Raw genomic sequence first — 23,298 nt, 5'->3', positions numbered from 1 at the left:
ATGGAGATTAACGAGCTCACCATCTCTGAAGTCTTGATGATGGTAAATGAGGTATAGTTTATGCTTTCACTGTTCCTCACCTCTAAGGTTTGATAACTGTGAGCTTCTCTAATGACAACGAGCACAGACGTTTGCTGTGGAGAAAATGGTCTATTGTATTTCTCATTTTGTATAAAATTTCAAATGCAGAATACTTACTTAAATGAAATCTTGAGTCATTCCTTCTTTCAGATATTAAATATGACAAAAAAGAGCTTCGAATGGCCTGTTGCGGAAAGAGAATCTTCCACATCCTCGGCATGGACCTAGCACCACTGAGGTGGTTCTACTTTTGCGCCGCTGTGAATCTGTCATCACTAAAAGCGACTTTCGTTCACACATTCGGCACCACTAATGGTACCTTGGAAGACTCAGTAAGGGAAACGAGCCAGCAGTGTATTGTACACCACAAGACTTTGATCTAAAATTTTTGGAATGAAACCTTTTTGAAAATAGTTGTTTAACTGCCTAGTTGAAGAATAATTGCACTTTTTCCTGTGATGATACCCTTTGTGTTTCTTACAGCGGAAGGGACTTCGAGAACCACTTCTCGTGAATGGTGGGGGCATAGTCATGCTTGGACAAGATCAGGACGAGCCTGGAGGCGGAACTGACAAAGAGCAGAGTTTTAATGGGGTTATGTCAGACTTGTATCTGATGAAAGGCTTAGCAACTTATCAACAAATGACGGAATATATTGAGTGCAACAACAATGCCATATGGAAATCATCTCCCCTCGTGCATTTCCATAACATAAGTCAAGACTTTAAGCTTGGGGCTTACACCGAGGAGAAGAGGAACATGACCACTTGCCCTCCGAATAATAAGATTTATTCCATATTCCCAGAGCCACGCAATTATAAAGAAGCGCTTCACTTTTGTTCAATACTGAATGGCAGGATGGCTCTTCCTCAGGATGATGAAGATAATTTGATGCTTTACAATGAAGGTCACAAGTACGCAGTAAAATGTTCTGCTTTTGAGAAATCCAGTAGCGTGTGGGTAGGAGTCGACTGGGACAATAAGAAACGAACTTGGCAGAACACTTACTCTAAACAAGCATCGACCTTTAAAAATTTTATGGTAGAAAGAAGTCCGACAACTGAAGATCCTTTATGTGTCTTGTCTCAAACCCAGTCGGATTCTTCCGATATAAGAAGAGATGGCAATTGGGATATCGAACTTTGCTCAAGAAGTGTGTGCACAGCTTGTCAGTTTGAAGATTCTATACCTCTTAAAATCAGGGGCTTGTGTGAGGAGTCAATATTTGATAGACAGTATTTTGTTTACAACAGAATAAACGAACGTCCTGTTTTCAATGGGATGAGCTGGACTAAAATTGCCTGGAATAATAGTCAATCAGCCTATGACTACACCTGGGTGATATACCAGATCGCAGAGCCCAACGTACAGGCTAGGATGCTGAGAAAGTCTGAGCTGGAGTATCCTGTTGGGGTGCACGATTTCGAAGTAGTCGGAGACAAATGCCCAGGGAAACTCATTCAACTGAAGCTCACATCTTGCCCAGATGGAATGTACACCTGTAGCGATGGAAGCTGCATTAAAATAGACAAGAGGTGTGATTTAGAATTAGATTGTGCTGATCGAGGGGATGAACTTGGCTGTGTCACTGTGATACTACCACCTGGGTATGACAAGCGTATACCCCCGCCAAAAATAGATAGCTCCACGCCTGCGCAGATCTCCATTGATTTCATAATTCGGCTTATCAGGAAGTTCAGCTTGCTAGATTCTAACCTTGTTGTGGACTTTCTGATCACAAGAAGTTGGTTTGATTCACGTGTACAGTACAAAAATTTACACGACTCCAAAAACTTAAATCTTATCGACGGTATAGTTGATGTGATATGGTATCCTGACGTTACGCTTCTTGGGGCAGACCAGAGTATTGCTACATCTGAGATTTTAAGCACTACTGGATGGGGCCAAAGACTCACAGAACCTGAGCCAGACGATGATAAACGACTTGATGAAGGTAACTTGAACTGTTAAATTCTATTATCAGTCCTTGCAGTTTTCATTTTGCAGTTGACACCTGCAACCACTGCTCATTCAGAATAAATGCCTAAAAGTACTAAACGGGATCAGATCTCCTTGCTGAGCGTGAATAGTTTTGCCTTTAACCAGAGCACACAACATTGACTTACTGGCACAAAGAAATTCTTTAGAAATGGTACTGGCACTGTGAATTCACATAAAATTTTATTTTACGTTTAATTATTTTACGTTTAATTGCCGAGTACATTTTGCTGTTTAGATGGAATGTAAAATAGTGCAAGAAAGACCCAGTCTGATGTAGCCTAACTTTCCAATAATCAATATGTGTAAAGTTCTTGGCGAGATCGCGTACTACTACTTGTTTTCCTACTTAACAAAGCTCTTTAAAACAATTTTAAAAAATTAAACGGTGAAATGCTCCCCATGATATACAGTTGTTTTAACAGGTCTTGCTTTTTTGTTTTTCAGACGTGTTTTTCTCTGGCAGCGGTAATCTCCTGATGTTAGAGCGAGAGCTTACTGTGACTTTGATGTGCACCTTCGACTTGACAATGTATCCCTTCGATTCTCAGCGCTGTCCATTAATCTTTTACGTAGGGGATTACACACAGCATTATGTGAGCACCGTACTCAATAAGGTGGAATTTACTGGAACAAGACGTCTATTTGAATACCTGGTAAGTGGAAGAAAATGTAAGAGAAATCTGAAATGTCGTGCGATTCGTGATATCCTTGAAGCTCGTCTTACATTCGCTATTTTTTTTTTTCCTCCATGCACTATAGAAATCATATTCTTACTTTGAACCAACTGGGTTAAGGCAAACGCGTAATGATATATGTTATGAAGGGATGTGCCGTGTATGTTGATTTAGTGTTATTGAGCACTTTATTTCAAATGACTGAACACTGACTATTTAGAAACAAGGAGCAATGAGTTAGTCAAAGCACACTGTCAATACCCCTTTTGGCCCGTACGGTTGAGTTAGAGCTAGGGCGCCTCTGTGTCTTCTACACGCACTCGTATGATTTCTTTCACGTTCGTTGCTTGTTCTGGAAGTCTCTCTGTGCTTTCAAGAGGTGGGTCTTTTATTGGCTCCTCTCCTGGGGTCATTAGGAGGCCCGTCTTTCTAGCTGACCCATTATTAGACGTTGGCCCACTTGCGTAGTTTGTGACATTCCCGTTGTTATAGACCCTTTTCCTAACCTGTATTCTAAATTCTCAAACCGCCATAAACACTAATCCTATTCCTTCGCTTTAATTAACTTCTTTCCTATATCTGAATTCTGTTTCTTAAGCTTTAAACCTTCCTTACTTTATATACTGGGCAGATACAATCATTACAATTTTTTTTTATTTATTTTGTCCGTCCGCACTTTTTTCCATCCCACACTTTTTTCTGTCCGCCCTCAGATCTTAAAACTTACTGAGGCTAGAGGGCTGCAAATTGTTATGTTAATCATCCACCCTCCAATCATCAAACATACCAAACTGCAGCCCTCTAGCCTTAGTAGTTTTCATTTTATTTAAGGTTTAAGTTCGCCGTAATCGTGCTTCTGGCAGCGATATAGAAAAGGCCACCACCGTCCCGTGGGTAAATTTTCGTGGGCCGCGGCTCATACAGCATTGTCCCATAGAGGGTATACGGTATACCTGGAGTTGCGATCTCTATGCCAGTACTACGTATTCGGTGGTCTTCCACTAGGGCGGCACTGCAAAGCCTTGCAGCCATCTTTAAAGGTCTGGTAACACGCAAATTGATCAGGGGTTTAGTGCGATTACGAATTTTTTTTATCGTTAATGTTTAAGTGGGTAGGTGTTTAGGGAATGTTTAGGGTTTAGTAAGTATTTAGTGAATGTTTATGAGTAAGTGTTTAGTGAATGTTTAGTGTGTAAGTATTCAGTGAATAATTTAGTGAGTCTTTAGGGTTTAGTGAATGTTTTTTGAATGTTAGTGAATGTTTGTTGTGTAAGTATTCATTGAATGTTTAATAAGTGTTTAGGGTTTAGTGAATGTTTAGTGTGTAAGTATTCAGTGATTGTTTAGTGTTTAATAAATGTCTTGTGAATGTTAGTGTTTAGTGAATGTTTAGTATGTAAGTATTCAGTGAATGTTTAGTGAGTGTTTGGGGTTTAGCAGATGCTTAGTGAGTGTTTAGGGTTTAGTGAATGTTTAGTGAATGTTAGTAGTTAGTAAATGTTTAGTGTGTAAGTATTCAGTGAATTTTTGGTGAGTGTTTAGGGTTTAGTGAATATTTTGTGAATGTTAGTGTTAAGTGAAAGTTTAGTAAGTATCCAGTGAATGTTTAATAGTATCCAGTGAATGCTTAGTGAGTGTTTAGTGAATATCTTGTGAAAATTAGTGTTTAGTGAAAGTTTAGTGTGTAAGTGTTTAGTGAGTGTTTAATGAGTAATTAGTAAACATTCATTGACTGTTTAATGTTTGTTTATGGATTTAATGAGCATTTAGGGTTTAGTGAGTATTTAGTGTTTAATGAGCATTTAGGGTTTAGTGAGTGTTTAGTGTATATAAATGTTTAGAGTGTTTCGCATATAGTGAGTACTTAGTGAATGTTTAGTGTATAGTGAGTGCTTAGTGAATGCTTGGTGAGTGTTTAATGAATGTTTAGGATTAAGTGAGTGTTTAGTGAATGTTTACTGAGTGTTTGGGGTACAGTGAGTATTTAGTGAAGTGTATAGTGAGTGCCTAGTGAGTGTTGAGTATTCAGTGAGTGTTTAGTGTTATTGATTGTAGGTGTATAGTAAGTGTGTGTGTTTATTGAGTGTTAGTGTATAGAAAGTGTGAGTGCTTAGTGAGTATAAGTGTATTGTGAATGTTAGTGTTTAGTGATTGTATATTACTGTTTACTTAGTATTTAGTGACTGTATGGCTTGGAAATTATATATATATATATATATATATATATATATATATATATATATATATATATATATATATATATATATATATGCATATATATGTATGTATGTATATAAATGTATGTGTGTGTATATATGTGCTTATATGTATGTGTGTGATTGTATGTATATGTATATATATATATATATATATATATATATATATATATATATATATATATATATATATATATATATATATATATAGTCTCAGTAATTCAGGCAGCTACTTGGAAATCTTAGCTTAATGATAAATAATATTGCCAAGACCAGGAAGAACATTCTTTATTGTACGAGCTTTCGAGGTATAAAACCTCATCATCAGGCTGAAAAAACCGACAAGGATGAGAATCAATAAAATTACAATAAAATGAATTGTCATAATAAATCTTCAGCAAAAATACTAACGAAATATATCAAATGAGCAAGTAAATACAAACTAAAAGGGTGAGACGTAAAATAACGAAAAATTACAAACACAAACATAAAAATATGAAAATAAAACTAAGGTGAAATGTAAACAAACTACCATTCACAAAGTAAAATATTTAACGACCTAATTGAGTACCTACTATGAAATTACACGATAACAAGTTGAATACCAGACGAGTTGTTGTTCAATTCCGGCTTCATATTTTTAATAGTCAGCGACTCTGAAATTAAAAGGTCAGTCTATTTGAACAAAAGACAGTACCCGAAAATCCAGGTCAGTGAAAGGATGGTCCTGTGCTAAACTGTGTTCTCTAATGGCAGAAAAGGGTGGTTTGGAAAGGGAAACCTAGTTCTAATAGAAAGACCTCTGTGTTCCAAAATTCTGTCTGAGCCAGCGGGAACTGGATCCCTCGTATCATAGACCACACTGCGAACAAGTGAACAAGTAAACGACACAGGAATTAAGGTCCACAGGCAGAGTAGGCTTCTCTCTCAAAAGTGATCTTATTGTAAAGGATTACAGAAAACAAACCGGAAACTGATTTTAGGAAACAATGCTTAAGTATTTCTTGTAACTTTTTCCGGACCATATAGCTACTATGACCAAGGTAAGGCAATTTAATGTACTTTTCATCTTTACTAGCAGTACTGTACACCGGACTGGGACAAAACTTTTCATTTAAAAATTTTTCAGAACTTTGTAAAATACAAAAATGGGATATGAGTTTTCAGAAAAATAATTCTGGAGGAAAACATATCTTGATGAAATAAATTAAAATCACAACAAACATTGTAGGCTCTATTTATCAAAGTGCGTATTGAGTTCATCTTATACAACTTTGGCGAAAAACTGAGTAATTCAATCCCAAGCCAGTAAAAGTACTTTTCCTATAAACAGAGGTCTCAAATTTGCCACTATTTCTCTATACCTGTACATCTAAAAATGACAACTTATTATCCTGTTCCGTCTCACAAGTAAAAAGAAATGTTAGGGTGACGAGAATTAAAATATTCAAAAAACAAATCAACATGTGATAATTCCTTAAACACAAGGAAAGTATCATCTACATACCTACAGTAATACAAAGGTTTAAAAGCACTAGGGCATTCAGACATCCAAATCCTTTCACAATAACCCATGAAGCAATCCGTATATACAGGTCAAGGAATTTCCCAAAGCTACTCCATCTATTTGATTATATAATTTACCATCAAAGTAAAAATGCCATCAGCAGTTGCTAAATGTAATAATTTTTGCAAGTCTATTTTATTAATAAAGTCAAACACTGATAAATGGTTTTCACATATATTATCAAGAATAATGTCGGTAGAAACAACCGACATTATTCTTAATAATATATGTGAAAACCATTTATCAAAGTGTTTGGACTTAATAAAATAGACTTGCAAAAATTATTACATTTAGCAACTGCTGATGGCATTTTTACTTTGATGGTAAATTATATAATCAAATAGATGGAGTAACTATGGAAAATTCCTTGACCTGTATATGCGGATTGCTTCATGGGTTATTGTGAAAGGATTTGGATGTCTGAATGCCCTAGTGCTTTCAAACCTTTGTATTACTGTAGGTATGTAGATGATACTTTGTAAGTGTTTAAGGAATTATTACATGTTGATTTGTTGTTTGAATATTTTAATTCTCGTCACCCTAACATTTCTTTTACTTGTGAGACGGAACAGGATAGTAAGCTGTCATTTTTAGATGTACAGGTATACAGAAATAGTGGCAAATTTGAGACCTCTGTTTATAGGAAAAGTACTTTTACTGGCTTGGGATTGAATTACCTCAGTTTTTCGCCAAAGTTGTATGAGATGAACTCAATACGCACTTTGATAAATAGAGCCAACAATGTTTGTTGTGATTTTAATTTATTTCATCAAGATATGGTTTTCCTCCAGAATTATTTTTCTGAAAACTCATATACCATTTTTTTGTATTTTACAAAGTTCTGAAAAATTTTTAAAATGAAAAGTTTTGTCCCAGACCGGTGTACAGTACTGCTAGTAAAGATGTAAAGTACATTAAATTGCCTTACCTTGGTCATAGTAGCTATATGGTCCGAAAAAGTTACAAGAAATACTTAAGCATTGTTTCAAATCAGTTTCCGGTTTGTTTTTCTGTAATCCTTTTACAATAAGATCACTTTTTAGAGAAGCCTACTCTGCCTGTGGACCTTAATTCTGTGTCGTTTACTTGTTCACTTGTTCGCAGTGTGGTCTGCGACAATTCACGTGGGATCTAGTTCCCGCTGGCTCAGACACGGAATTTTGGAACACAGAGGTCTTTATATTAGAACTAGGTTTCCCTTTCCAAACCACCCTTTTTCTGCCATTAGAGAACACAGTTTAGCACAGGACCATCCTTTCACTGACCTGGATTTTCGGGTACTGTCTTTTTGTTCAAATAGACTGGACCTTTTAATTTCAGAGTCGTGACTATTAAAAGATGAAGCTGGAATTGAACAACAACTCGTCTGGTATTCAACTAGTTATCGTGTAATTTCATAGTAGGTACTCAATTAAGGTCGTTAAATATTTTACTTTGTGAGTGGTAGTTTGTTTACATTTCACCTTAGTTTTATTTTCATATTTTTATGTTAGTGTTTTTAATTTTTTCGTTATTTTACACTCACCCTTTTAGTTTGTATTTTACTTGTTCATTTGATATATTTTCGTTAGTATTTTTTGCTGAAGATTTATTATGACAATTCATTTATTGTAATTTTATTGATTCTCATCCTTGTCTTAATTTTTTCAGCTTGATGATGAGGTTTTATACTCAAGCTCAAAGTACAATAAAGAATGTTCTTCCTGGTCTTAAAATATTATTTATATTATTATATATATATATATATATATATATATATATATATATATATATATATATATATATATATATATATATATATATATATATATATATATATATATATATATATATATATAGAGAGAGAGAGAGAGAGAAAGAGATACAGAAAACTTGAAGGAAATGATAAATTTGATAAGGTAAAATCTGAAACCTGTTCAAAATTGCATCAAAATAAAGAGAGAGAGAGAGAGAAACAGAGAGAGAGAGAGAGAGAGAGAGAGAATATTACAGAAAAAGTAAAGGAACTGATAAAATTCATCAGGTGAAAATTGGAATAGTTCAAGATTTCGTCAAAATAAAAAGGGGGGATAGAGAGAGAGAGATTAAAGGAAATAATGAATCTTTTTGGATCAGTGTTATTGTTTATAAAGGGAGTTCAAAACTTTGGACATGGTATTGTTAAAAATGATTTTGGAGGACTAACTAGCCATCCACATGGAAAGGCCAATACGATTGTCTCCTCTCAGGAACTGGAACAACCAGATTGAAAGTGATGACACCATTCGGAAAGAAGAATTTCACATCCAAAAGAATGAGGATTCAGAGAAGGAGCAAAAGAAAGAGTGGTCCTGTGTTGAAGAGCTTCGAAAAGCTCTTGTTGATGCTCAGGAAATGACAGGAAAATTGAAAGCAAAAATAAGGTCCTTTCCTCCAATAACAAATGCATAAAGAAGAAAAATGAAGAATGGAAGGATGCCATGATTAAGAAAGCAAAGGATATCGAACAACTGAAGGTCTTCCTCGCTCGCCAAGAAACAGAACTTGAAAAGATCAAAGAAAAATACTCGAACTGGAAGATGAAAAAAATGTGAATGAGGTCTACATCGCCTATCTCGAGGAAAAGGTGAAGGCCCATGAAGTGGAGAGAAAGAAGATGAGGAAAGAGCTGGAAGGACGCCCGTGGGCCTCACACTAAGAAGTTCATGTTCCTCGTGCCAGAAATGGCGCTCTTGACAACGATCTTGGAAAAGAAGCCCAGAAGGATAATTTAGGTGTCCAGTCGAAGGTGCGGAAGCTAGACGATCGAACTCAATCGCTCCAACGGAACTTGGCTGAGAAGAAACTGCAAATTGTCTTGTCGAAGGAAAAACTCGGCTACGAAAGAGGGAAAATTGGGTCCGTTCGAGAAGAGGCCCAAGAAATGAAGAACTGCTCTGCCGATTTGGGAAGAGGAATGAAAAAGCGGAGGAAGTCCAGACGAAGAAGGAACAAAGGAGGAGGAACAACCCACCCAAGTTAAGCAGGACTGTGGAGGATTCTGACTGGCCTCCTGTTGACTCTGCTGCGTGTCGCAGTAGAGGCACTGCCATCTTCTGGGTACTTTCGACGGGATCTGCTGGAGGATGGGTGTTATCCTTCCTTCCTCCGAGGAAGCAGCCTCTGGGTCAGACCCTTTCCTTCAAGGCTGCCCTCAAAAGACTGGTGAGCCTCGGGGGCTTTTGGGGCCCATCCTTGAAGTTCTTGGGCCCTCTCCAGGCCTGCTTCCCCAGCCTGGCAGGATACCTGCCTTCCTCCAAGGAAGCATCCTCTGGGTTGGACCCTTCCTTCAAGGCTGCCCTCAAGAGACTGGTGAGCCTTGGGGGCTTTTAGGGTCCATCCTTGAAGTTCTTGGGCCCTCTCCAGGCCCACTCCCCCAGCCTGGCAGGATAACTGCCTTCCTCCGAGGAAGCAGCCTCTGGGTTGGACCCTTTCCTTCAAGGCTGTCCTCAAGAGACTGGCGAGCCTTGGGGCTTTTGGGCCTCATCCTTGAAGTTCTTGGGCCCTCTCCAGGTCCGCTTCCCCAGCCTGGCAGGATACCTGCCTTCCTCCGAGGAAGCAGCCTCTGGGTCGGACCCTTTCCTTCAAGGCTGCCCTCAAGAGACTGGCGAGCCTTGGGGCTTTTGGGCCTCATCCTTGAAGTTCTTGGGCCCTCTCCAGGTCCGCTTCCCCAGCCTGGCAGGATAACTGCCTTCCTCCGAGGAAGCAGCCTCTGAGTTGGACCCTTTCCTTCAAGGCTGTCCTCAAGAGACTGGCGAGCCTTGGGGCTTTTGGGCCTCATCCTTGAAGTTCTTGGGCCCCCTCCAGGTCCGCTTCCCCAGCCTGGCAGGATACCTGCCTTCCTCCGAGGAAGCAGCCTCTGGGTCGGACCCTTTCCTTCAAGGCTGCCCTCAAGAGACTGGCGAGCCTTGGGGCTTTTTAAACCTCATCCTTGAAGTTCTTGGGCCCTCTCCAGGTCCGCTTCCCCAGCCTGGCAGGATACCTGCCTTCCTCCGAGAAGCAGCCTCTGGGTCGGACCCTTTCCTTCAAGGCTGCCCTCAAGAGACTGGCGAGCCTTGGGGCTTTTGGGCCTCATCCTTGAAGTTCTTGGGCCTCTCCAGGTCCGCTTCCCCAGCCTGGCAGGATACCTGCCTTCCTCTGAGGAAGCAGCCTCTGGGTCAGACCCTTCCCTTCAAGGCTGCCCTCAAGAGAATGGCGAGACTTGAGGGCTTTTGGGCCTCATCCTTGAAGTTTCTGGGCCCTCTCCAGGCCCGCTTCCCCAGCCTGGCAGGATACCTGCCTTCCTCCGAGGAAGCAGCCTCTGGGTCGGACCCTTTCCTTCAAGGCTGCCCTCAAGAGACTGGCGAGCCTTGGGGCTTTTGGGCCTCATCCTTGAAGTTCTTGGGCCCTCTCCAGGTCCGCTTCCCCAGCCTGGCAGGATACCTGCCTTCCTCTGAGGAAGCAGCCTCTGGGTCAGACCCTTCCCTTCAAGGCTGCCCTCAAGAGAATGGCGAGACTTGAGGGCTTTTGGGCCTCATCCTTGAAGTTTCTGGGCCCTCTCCAGGCCCGCTTCCCCAGCCTGGCAGGATACCTGCCTTCCTCCGAGGAAGCAGCCTCTGGGTCAGACCCTTCCCTTCAAGGCTGCCCTCAAGAGAATGGCGAGACTTGAGGGCTTTTGGGCCTCATCCTTGAAGTTTCTGGGCCCTCTCCAGGCCCGCTTCCCCAGCCTGGCAGGATACCTGCCTTCCTCCGAGGAAGCAGCCTCTGGGTTGGACCCTTCCCTTCAAAGCTGCCCTCAAAAGACTGGCGAGCCTTGGGGGCTTTTGGGGCCCATCCTTAAGGGCTTGGGCCCTCTCCAGGCCCACTTCCCCAGCCTGGCAGGATACCTGCCTTCCTCCGAGGAAGCAGCCTCTGGGTCGGACCCTTCCCTTCACCATATTCTTGCTTTCTCTTACCCAGCTTTTCAAATATGACACTTGCTGTCTCTGAAGGCTTCCAGACAATTTGAAGCATCTCAGAGATTGTTCCTGGAGGCTTTGGAGTTTGGGCCATGCACAAATGGCATTTCTCTAGTTCTTCCAGGAGCTGGAGACTGAAGGATTCCAAAATGTCTTCAAGGAAAATCCCAAAGGTTTAAGATAATTTTAACATTGCGTTAACCATTACTTAGAGTTCTTTTTCTGACAAATAAGCAATTTCTTTACTTTAACGATGACGAGAGAAGACTGCTGAGTATTCTTGAAGGCGTCTTCACGACTCCAGGACCCTTTGAAGCAGTCTTCAGCTCCTGAAGCATTCCTGGAGAATGCAATGCGTTTCTAAAGGCTTCAGTGCCTGGAAATCGCCTTGAAGCCTTCGGAATTCATCTCCAAGAACACAGGCTTATACATCTCCAAAAATGAGGGCTTTCCCCAGAGGAATCTTCAAAGCCTTTCATCTCAGATTTCTTCTCCATAAAACTCTGTTCTTTAGTATTGTGCAAGAAATCCAAACACTACAGAGCCTAGAGATTGTCTTGAAGCCTTCAGAAGCCCTAGAAGCCTCTGGAATTCCCAGAAACTGGAATTCCCAGATTCCCTACTGTCACCCTTGGGATGACAAGAATGATCTGGACAAGATCCACTGGGAACATAGAGGGTGCATACCTGGAGTTGTGGTCTCTATACCAGTACTACATAGTTCAGTGGTCTTCCACCAGGATGGTGCTGCAAAGCCTTGCAGCCATCTTTAAAGGTCTGGTAACCCCCAAATTGAACAGGTGCTTAGTGCGACTGTGAATTTTTTTCTATTTTTAATGTTTAACAAGTAAGGGTTTAGCGAATGTTTAAGGTTTAGTAAGTGTTTAGTGAATGTTTATGAGTAAATGTTTGGTGAATGTTTAATTTAGGGTTTAGTGAATGTTTAATTTAGGGTTTACTGAATGTTTCGGGAATGTTAGTGATTGTTTAGTGTGTAAGTATTCAGTGAATGTTTAATGAGTGTTTAGGGTTTAGTGAATGTTTATTGTGTAAGTATTCAGTGAATGTTTAGGGTTTAGTGAATGTTTTGTGAATGTTAGTGAATGTTTTGTGTGTAAGTAGTCGATGAATGTTTAGTGGGTGTTTAGTGTTTAGTGAATGTTTAGTGTGTAAGCATTCAGTGAATGTTTACTGTTTAAGTATCCAGTGAATGTTTAGTGAGTGTTTAGGATTTAGTGAATGTTTTGTGAATGTTAGTGTTTAGTGAATGTTTAGTGTGTAAGCATTCAGGAATGTTCAGTGAGTGTTTAGGGTTTAGTGAATGTTTAGTGTGTGTTTAGTGAGTGCTTAGGGTTCAGCGAATGTTTAGTGAATATTATTGTTTAGTGAATATTTAGTGTGTAAGTATTCAGTGAATGTTTAGTGAGTGTTTAGGGTTTAGTGAATGTTTTGTGAATGTTAGTGTTTAGTGAATGTTTAGTAAGTATTCAGTGAATGTTTAATAGTGTTTAGTGAATGTCTTGTGAATATTTGTGTTTAGTGAATGTTTAGTGTGTAAGTGTTTAGTGAGTGTTTAATGACTGATTAGTGAATGTTCATTGACTGTTTATTGTTTAATGGGTGTTTAGTGATTTAATGAGCATTTAGTTTAGGGTAAGCACTCACTGAATGTCCAGTGAGTGTTTAGTGTATAGTGAGTACTTAGCGAATGTTTAGTGTATAGTGAGTGCTTAGTGAATGCTTAGTGAGTGTTTAGTGTTTAATGAATGTTTAGGATTAAGAGAGTGTTTAGTGAATGTTTACCGAGCAATTTGGGTGCAGTGAGTATTTAGTGAGTGTTTAGTGTTTTATGAGTGATTAGTGGGCATTTAGTGTATAGCGAGTGCCTAGTGAGTGTTGAGTATTCAGTGAGTGTTTAGTGTTATTGAGTGTGAATGTATAGTAAGTGCGAGTGTTTAGTGACTGTTAGTGTATAGTAAGTGTGTGTGTTTAGTGAGAATAAGTGTATTGTGAATGTTAGTGTTTAGTGATTGTACATTACTATTTAGTTAGTGTTTAGTGACTGTATGGAAAGAAAGTCCGGTAATTTACAGGGACCATTTGTGCTAAACACTGCTTAGAACCAAGAGCAGATGCTTAGGCCTTGACCACAATGACTGGAGTGCTTAGGCCAACCTGTTTTTATAAGTTAATTTTTACTATGAAATTGGGTCAAGTAATAATAATAATAATAATAATAATAATAATAATAATAATAATAATAATAATAATAAAAAATAAAAAAAAAAAAAAGATAATAATAATAAAAAATAATATAAAATAGTAATAAAATTTAGTACTATGAGCTGGACAGAGACCTTTCAATATGACCGCCCGAGGTCACACCCTCGGCAGGGAGATCTCCACTCCAGCTATTGACGCTCTATGCATTATAATGGGACCACCGAAAGATAGATCTATTTTCGGTGGCCATGATTCTACGCTGTATAGAAAACTAGATTGCGCTGAAGAAAGTTAGACCCATTTTTTACCTGTTTAATTTAGAATTTAGACCATCGGATCCTGACAATTAATATTAATAATGATGTGACTCGGTAATCTCCGTACTCTGATACGAATTAAAAGTAGTCGTTTTATACTGTAGTTAATTTTTAGCTTTCTTGTACGAAGGTCTCTTAGACCCATTTTTTACCTGTTTAATTTAGAATTTAGACCATCGGATCCTGACAATTAATATTAATAATGATGTGACTCGGTAATCTCCGTACTCTGATACGAATTAAAAGTAGTCGTTTTATACTGTAGTTAATTTTAGCTTTCTTGTACGAAGGTCTCTTAGACCCATTTTTACCTGTTTAATTTAGAATTTAGACCATCGGATCCTGACAATTAATATTAATAATGATGTGACTCGGTAATCTCCGTACTCTGATACGAATTAAAAGTAGTCGTTTTATACTGTAGTTAATTTTTAGCTTTCTTGTACGAAGGTCTCTGTCATTCAACCGAAATTCCTTGTGTCTGCAGCCTTAAAACCGAAGGGCTGTCTCTCCAGTTGCCAACGCTACCGTCGACGTTGGCGTTGGCAACGTTTGTATCAATTTCGTTGTCGACACTGACGTCGACGTTGGAGTTGTCAATATACAGCACATCTTGAATAGCCATCACTGAAAGAACGTTTCTTATACTTTTCTTGAGAAAATCTTTTATTCATTTTAACGAAACAAAATCTACATTCCCAAAACCAAGCGATTATATAATATAAATCTCCTGTCTTGACAGAAAACCACTTTGCCATTCTGATGCGGGCATTCGTTCTAGGGTTGGAATAGCAGAACGGTATAATGTTACATTAGCAATTATCAGCTTTCTGTTCTTCCCAAAATTCTTGGAGATGTAGTTCGTAATTTAGATAGCTCTAAATACAATGAGGAATTTGGCAGTGATGAGGTGTCTGTTTATTTGATTTTGGCCTCAATTTGTTTCACGATACTAGTATATTTGAGCTATGCAATCATTTGCTTGTCTAAGTCGGTCACATATTTTATCTAGTGTGAAAAAACGTGTGCTGAAAGATTACAGGAGCAATATATATATATATATATATATATATATATATATATATATATATATATATATATATATATATATATATATATATATCTGTGTATGACTACTTCTCGCCCTGAGGACATTACTGTGTTGGGTACAAGTCCATCATTTTGAATTAGTCAGTCCTGTGTGAAGTCCAAGAGATACGACTTTGTTTTTTATTTAAAGCACACATCCCTTGAAATACATCTGAAAGCATAGACAGTCGAACAGAGTAGTGGGAATTATTTCCACCGCAATGGTTGAAGCTATAACATTGAAGCTTGTAATATTCCAATACGATAACTGCGGCTATTGTTAGGCCTAGTTTTTTTTTTTTTTTAAGGCTATTGGCAACTGCTAGCTATTAACATTCCCTTCTGCCCTTGAAAGGTGACCAGCATTGAACACGAGGCCCTGATCTACCAAAACAAGAGCGGCCAGCAGATACAGATAGTGATGACCAACCTCTACGGTTACTACATCAGTGGCGCCTATATCCCGACGCTTCTGCTGGTGATCATCTCCTACACGACATTCTACTTCGCACTGGAAGATTTCACGAACAGGATCATGGTGTCTCTGACGTCCTTACTTGTCATGGCATCCCTCTTCTCACAGGTAGGATACCGTAGTCTTCTCTGTCTTCCTCCAGTTAAGAATTTCTGTGACGTAACACGATGTTAAATCGAACTCACTGGCCGTCTTGTCCGTTCGTTCTTTCCTCCATATGGGATATTGGTATAACTCGCTAATGAAAAGTGAAAATATTGAAGTATTTAAAAAAAAAAGGGCCATGACACACCTCGAGGCAGACTATTATAACTACAGATCATGTGAAGTCATTGTTAAATCCACAATGACTAGAAAAGCTGAGGATTATCAAGGATCCTGTTGGATCTGATCTGAACATTCTTCTTAGAGTATGGATTGGTATAGCGATATCGCAGTCCGTTTTACGAGCTTCCACGAGTATGTGACTGAACAATGTTACTCAAGACATGATTACGTTAGGAAAACAAGGATTCTCAGCTATGTTTATTTCACTACATGTTCAAATGTCGAACTTTTTTCCTAAAACAGGAGTTACATTACTAAGGTACCCAGAAAATTAAACGAAAACTTTGTATTATGAAAGTGGAAAGTAACAGCTATAAGGAAAATCAATTTCACATATGCGTTGTGTCAGCAAATTGATAAAAGTTTGTGATTTGAAGAGGTTTGGATAACCGCATGGTGAATAGGATATAATGCTAAGATGTTTTGGAAGGATGGAGGGAGGGAGTACGAGGTTCTGGTGTTTGGGTGGGTATACGTCAAGTGTTAGGAAGGAAGTGCGCCTAAATTGTCTTTTAAAGAGGCAAACCGCGTTCAAGAAAATAGCGATTGGTCCAGTGTGTATAGGGGGGGACGGACGGTGTTCTTCATTCCAAATAATGATAATAATTTCGTTGTAAATGGCAAGGAAAGTAATTATCCAGTTAAGTCTCAATAAGTGGAAACTTATTTGCCATGCCTATTGCGGCTGATATGGGGAATGCAAAAAGAACAGTCATACACTAGACAAGCCGCTGCCGCAAAGAGTGTCGTGGTCTAGTACCAGGTTTAATACCATTCAGTTCGTTAGGGGTTTTAACTCGGCCACAACTACAATGTGGAATAGTTTGTTTAGTGCAGTTATGGAATCTTCTGATCTCCACATGTTTAAGCGAGGAGCAAATTCATTCCTGCATTCTGCTTACGTCCCCTGATTTTAGGTGTATCGGTATTATTGTCTGTTCCCTCTTATGCATTGATTTATCACCTTTTCGCATAACTTGTCTCTCCCTGCAGACTAGTACCACCTTTGGAGCTTTCTTGGGTTTATAGTCTGTCGACTCTGTCCATAAGGATTTTCAGCTGAAGATTTAAAAAAAAAAAAAGAAAGAATGCATTAACGAAGGATTAAAACGACATTATTTTCCCATTTCAGATCGCTTCCGGCTTACCCAAAACGGCCTACATGAAACTGATCGACGTCTGGTTCATCTTCTGCATTTTAGCGGACTTCGTCATGGTCATCCTGCTGGTCATTATAAACTCCCTCGTCGAAAACCAGTCGCATACCCCCGTCCAGGTTCTCAGCGCGAATGATATTTCTGGAAAGGTAATTCTTATTGTTCACAGACCTGCCTAAGAGGAAATTGAAAATAGGAAAGAATTTATCAACAACATATTGAACCGCTGGGATAATATATCTAAACAAGCACAATCGAAGGTAAAATAGGGAGCCGTGTCAAAGGAAAATCATGACCATGACTACTACTACTACTTCTAATGCTGACCTGACTAGCTATAGCCAGCCTGGTGTTGGCACGGGCTCTTGTGTTTCAGCAGCACGTAAAATCTGACACACTTGTCTATGGAAATCGAAAGAAAGATGCATTCAAGAATCATTTCAATTAGCAGGAGAAATTATAGAAGTGTTGATTTATGAATCTAGCTCTCAAATTAATCAACAACTTATCAATGTAGTTTCATTTGTTTTTGAGTTACAACTGTAACAACTTTAAGATTACTGACGAAGAAAAAGGTATGTTCTACAAATTCAGTATCCCCTGAATATGTATCAAGAATTTCGATTTGATTCCGAGGTGCACAGATACATATGATACACAGATATATAGTACAACTTTGTCATCATTCAGAGCTACTATATTTTTCGAGTTGTAATCAAAAGGAGTCATTAAATAACCGAACGGTGTGTACTGCAAGTTACTTGTACGCTGGAAAGGTTATTGTTTCATTCTAGATAAAACTTTCTCTCCGAAAACAACTGAACAAAGAAAGCTGAGCTGAACGTAAGCTACTGGTATTGTTTTTCAGAAGGAGAAGGCAAAACAGAATGAACTACGTGATATATGAAAACGAAAATTATTTTATTTGTTAACTATAGAATAATTTAACCAGAAGCATCAGAATGATCAGCAACCTTCAGTCACTTTTGTCATACGTTATGACCGGTAGATTTTCAAAATTCCCTCGCATTGTCTGTCTGTCTGTCTGTCTGCAGGTTAGAACAATGAGTTTCTTGTTAAATTTGATCTTCTGAGAATATCCCATTTTTTCTTGTTTTTTTTCAACATCGATAGATTTTACTTCAATTATGAAAGAAAGCCTGTTCCATATTGTTTGTCACGAATAAAACAAAATAAAATCAACAGAGCACTCTTTAGGTGAGGTAAATTGTTTAAACTGGAGTTAAACCCAATTATGACAGATAGTTGGATAGAGTCTAATGTAAAATAAAAACTTCTATTAAAAAATAGATATAATTTTCTTTCTTACCACAATCTTTACATTAAAAAGCTTTATTACTTATTGCCATCGGTACAAAATGAATGTTAGCAATGGGGTATTTATTTATATGATACATAATTTTTAATATGCATTACACCACCGATCTGCGACTAGGTAGCAGATGTAACACCTGTGCGATCAGTCTATCAGAAACTTCGTTCTAAATCCACTGACTGCATAATTTATGCGACGCAACGCAGGATAATGTTCGCAAAGAGTCCTTTTTTTTTATCATATCCGACACCAGTGAACTTCAAAATTTTCTGTATAATATATGATACATTGCAATCTTTCATTCAGTTTCGAGATCATCTACCACTAAAAAAAAATGCTGGTTTAAAGACAATCATTTCTACGTTTTCGATTCTGAATTATTTAAGTGAACTGTCGTCTCAACGACTAGGCGCCGTATGGGGGTAGGCCTAGTGGCGTAAGTGCACTTCACGCGGTGCACTGTAGGCATTACCTATGGTTCTTCGCAACGTCCCTTCGGCCCCTAGCTGCATCCCCCTCCATTCCTTTTACTGTACCTCTGTTCTTATACTCATTTTTCCATATGACTTTCCACCCCCTCCTAACAATTGTTTCTTAGTGCAACCGCTATAGGTTCTCCTCCTGCTACGCCTTTAAAACCTCCTTTTAATATGAATTAACCTCTCGGCACTGAATGACCTCATAGGTCCCAGCACGTGGCCTTTGGCCTAGATTTTATATTCCAATTCCAACGACTAAGGCCAAGAACGACGCTTCTTTAGAATCGCTCGTTAAATTTTAAAAGTGTTCTTCTTGCCGCAGGTGCCAGTGATGAAGACGGTCTTCAGAGTCGATGCAAAGCTGTGGAACAAAATCTCCCTGACCTTGCTGCCGATTTGCGTCTGCCTCTTCATCGTCGTTTACTTCGCTGGCGTCGCTTATAACCTGGGTCGAGTCAAGGATACGTTTTAAGCCTCAGGATGTTACCGAGTGACTGCTGGACTGGATAGTCGGCGGGGTTGTTGAGTATTTATGTAAGCGTATTCCTTATAAAGACTAAATTTAGAGGTATTTACTATTGACTATTTCTCTTGCTTTTCTTTAATGTCTTTTGAAGACATTGATCAACTTTTTAGTTACAACTGAATTTAAACTACTAGATTACCACCATACAAAAAATAGACTTAATGATAAGGGAAGGTAAATTAAGACCAAGATAATGATAAAAAGGTAATATGTGGGATTTGTGACGACTTGTGGGTACTGTCAATTAAGTGAGAGAGGCCCAAGAGATTACTGACCTACAACAGAGGGTCAGCATTAGAACAAAGAACTTCCAGTGTTATAATGTAATAAACATTTTTGATTTCTTAATGTGAGAAGTAACCACAATTGCCCTTTCTTCAAGACGTCTCGATCTTAGAAAAGACTGGCAAATGGGACAAACAACTTAGTATCCATTTCTAGCCCAGGTCTGATGTGGAATAAGGAAACACGAGAATGGATAGCTGGGGTGAACCTCTTGATAAAAGACAAAATGAGACAAGGTACACGGACGGAAGAAGAGAATGCCGATAAACTTGAGAGAAACCGAATACGTTTAATTTCAGAAGTGGTAAATGACTCAGATTTGGTTTGTTTGAACTAAATTTGATAGTAGTTGTAGGGGAGACGAAGATCAACGAAATTAAAAAGCGCTTAATGTGGCAAAACCTTAAGTTTTTCATGCCATCTTAAGCCCAAAGATTCCCAGGTTTGTGGGTAAATATCTCAATTGCGAGGTCCACAACAATATATCTGGTGGTAACAGTTGTAAAACTTTATAAAACTATATAAAAGCTTTCGAGCCCTTACCTGGGTTTATTTTCAGTTAAAAAAAAAAAACTGAACTGAAGATGAACCCAGGGAAGGGTTCAAAGCTTTTATATAGTTTTACAAAGTTTTACAACTGTTACCATCAGATATGTTACTGTGGACCTTAAAGAACATTCCCAGGATTACACGAAACAGAGGTCACTAAAACTTAAAATGAGTATCAGTGCAGAGGCCACATTAAAATTTGCACCTATGCCACTGTTTCCAGGTGATGCTGAAGTTCTTGATTATGGTTTGTTCACAGTTTGTCTTTTGTCACACGAAATACATTGTAGGGTGATATATTTTGCTTACGTCTCAAGGAATTATAAGTCAAATCGTGTCATGCAGTTGCATATTCATATTAGGATAATATTACTCCTATTTACTTATATATATATGTATATATATATATATATATATATATATATATATATATATATATATATATATATATATATATATATATATATATATATATATATATAACCCAATCTGCGCTGCAGTAAGAAAATGAATCATGGTCTGACAATGAAACTGTACCTGCAAAGATTTGTCGGTTTGAAGATAAAGCTTGGAGAAGAATATTAGGAGTTCAACGACAAAGAGTTAGAAATGATACCATGACGGAAATGACGGAAGATCCGCGAGATGACGGAAGGGAGACGGAGATGGCCTAGACATGTCCTTTGCAAAACCCTCTGGAGGACAGTGTGTGACCGTATCAGCTGGGTTCCCATGGGCACCGGGAGAGTTGGAAGACCAAGACCCACTTGGGAGAAAACAGAAGACGGGAGACTGGAGATGAGTAGAGATTTGCGGACGTGAGAACACAGGCGAGTAGCGAGTAGCGCATTTTCGCAGAAGCACTTTCCCTCGCCTGTCTCTTGGCAAGACAGTGGTGATGACAGCAAAAAGGAAGATTCCATATTCCTCCATCATCAGTAAAACTGAGACTATGAATCTCTCGACCCGGGTGAGCCGACGAGGACTAAAGTAAGGGCTGATCCCTTTCATCACAGGACAGCAGCCATTTCCAATTCCACCAACGTCGTTACTCCTCCGTATAAATACTCTTGTCATTTATCAGTTGTCTGTATTCACAGTGATCAGGACTGAGGTATTGTTTATTGAGATATATATATATATATATATATATATATATATATATATATATATATATATATATACAGTATATATGTGTCTATATACACACACACATATATATATATATATATATATATATATATATATATTGTTAACAGTGCTTTTCTAGACCTTTTAAATTTCATAGAACACTTAGATTGCAGTAAAAAAGATATCCACACACACACACACACACACACAACACACACACATGTATATATGTGTATGAGTGTGCGTGAATATATTTTTTACCACAGTCTAACAGTGTTCCGTGAAATTTTAAAAGATCTAGAAAAATGCTGTTAACAAAACAAAACCATATATATATATATATATATATATATATATATATATATATATATATATCTAGTCGAGAGAGCTAAGTGGTTTGACCGTCGACTGGAGTCGTTGGAGGGTACTGTGTCGAGTGTTCGAGACGTTTCGTTCCCAATCCACTTATCACTTATAATTCCCCTTTGGTGATATTCAGAAGTAGCGTGAATTGGATGTTAAACGACATTTGTAGCTTCATGACTGTACATGAATCAAGGTGACGTGATAAAAAAATCATATATATGTATATGAATCCAAAATATGAGCCGGATAACACTTTCCACATTAGGACTGTGAAGTCGTGTTATGAGCAAAGTGACAGAAACCCATAGTTGTTCAAGGACACCCTTCGGTTTGCCATATTCCACTGTCTTTGGGTCTATTAAATCGGTGATGAAAATATTCAGTGTGAATGTAATCTTATCATAAAATAACTTTGTAAAGACATGTTTACGAGAAATGGTCCTCACCAGAGTAACAACATTGTTTATAAAATCCCATGCTCGGACTGTGATTTATTCTGTTTGGGCTAGACTGACTAATTGATTATGGAATTCAGGTCTTGACGACCAAGCGCCGGAACACATCAGGGTTATTCAGCGCCGTAATGAAGGTGAAATATATAAATTAATTATATGACAAGTGAATAATTGAATGTCTGAATGAATCAACATAAACATTTAGTTAAACTGGTCAAAAGAATGATTGTTATGTTTACCTAAGTGAAAAACCATATAGAACTGTTTGGTCTCATAGTAATTTAAAAACGAGATGTAAAAATATCGTCAACCGTAACAACTTTTTACTGGGTTAACACAACTAACAAAGAATACCATTAATTTAACCCCAGGTCCACACACTCTTGGCCACATTCTGCACGAGGTGTTCGAAGGAGATTTAAAATGATCGTTGCCCGTCCTTATTCTATGCAGTTACCTGAGATAATATTAGAAAGGTGTTCTTAACCTGGAGACCTACCCTAGAAGTAATGACCTCTATAGGAAATGAAACGGCTGTATGACCCCTTGTTATTCTTAATCTTAGGTGCTGTTTGTGAAACAGTCGTCTTTGTAAATTTTGTTCTATTGTACGTACGTACGTTGCTTGAAAATGTATTGGAATAAAGGCGAAAGACCTTGCATTCTGTTGTTTCACATTTCCTCGTTGTTATTCCCATAATAGAAGTTAATTATTATTATTATTATTATATATATATATATATATATATATATATATATATATATATGAATATAATATATATATATGAATATAAGGGCCATAAAACACTATTTGAACGTTGCAACCATATATTTCCGAAGCGATTCGTTCAGTGCCCCTGTTCACTGGTAAAATATGGACAGATGAAATGTCACAGGAGTATATATACAAAGCATCTGTCCATATTTTTACCAGTGAACAGGGGGACTATCGGAAGGAATGTTCGGAATATATAGTTGCAAACACTTTGAAATTGTTTATCGGCGCTTCGTTCAGTGGCCTATTCATATAAAATATATATATATATATATATATATATATATATATATATATATATATATATATATATA

At 38.2% G+C, this 23,298-nt stretch overlaps 1 protein-coding gene across 1 annotated transcript; it reads left to right on the top strand.

Annotated features, from left to right (window-relative positions):
- Positions 1-22,864, top strand: LOC136847548 (uncharacterized). Its single transcript, XM_067119273.1, has 9 exons — positions 1-51; positions 565-2,035; positions 2,527-2,799; positions 9,385-9,722; positions 12,037-12,204; positions 15,479-15,706; positions 17,058-17,231; positions 19,220-19,431; positions 22,581-22,864. The coding sequence occupies exons 1-8, from the start codon at positions 1-3 to the stop codon at positions 19,367-19,369; spliced, it is 2,853 nt and encodes a 950-aa protein (XP_066975374.1). The 3' UTR covers positions 19,370-19,431; positions 22,581-22,864.
- The last annotated feature ends 434 nt before the right edge of the window (positions 22,865-23,298 follow it).

Source organism: Macrobrachium rosenbergii, chromosome 17 (assembly GCF_040412425.1).
Source record: "Macrobrachium rosenbergii isolate ZJJX-2024 chromosome 17, ASM4041242v1, whole genome shotgun sequence".
In the NCBI taxonomy this organism is placed as follows: domain Eukaryota; kingdom Metazoa; phylum Arthropoda; class Malacostraca; order Decapoda; family Palaemonidae; genus Macrobrachium; species Macrobrachium rosenbergii.
This window is presented reverse-complemented; position numbering and strand designations above follow the sequence as displayed.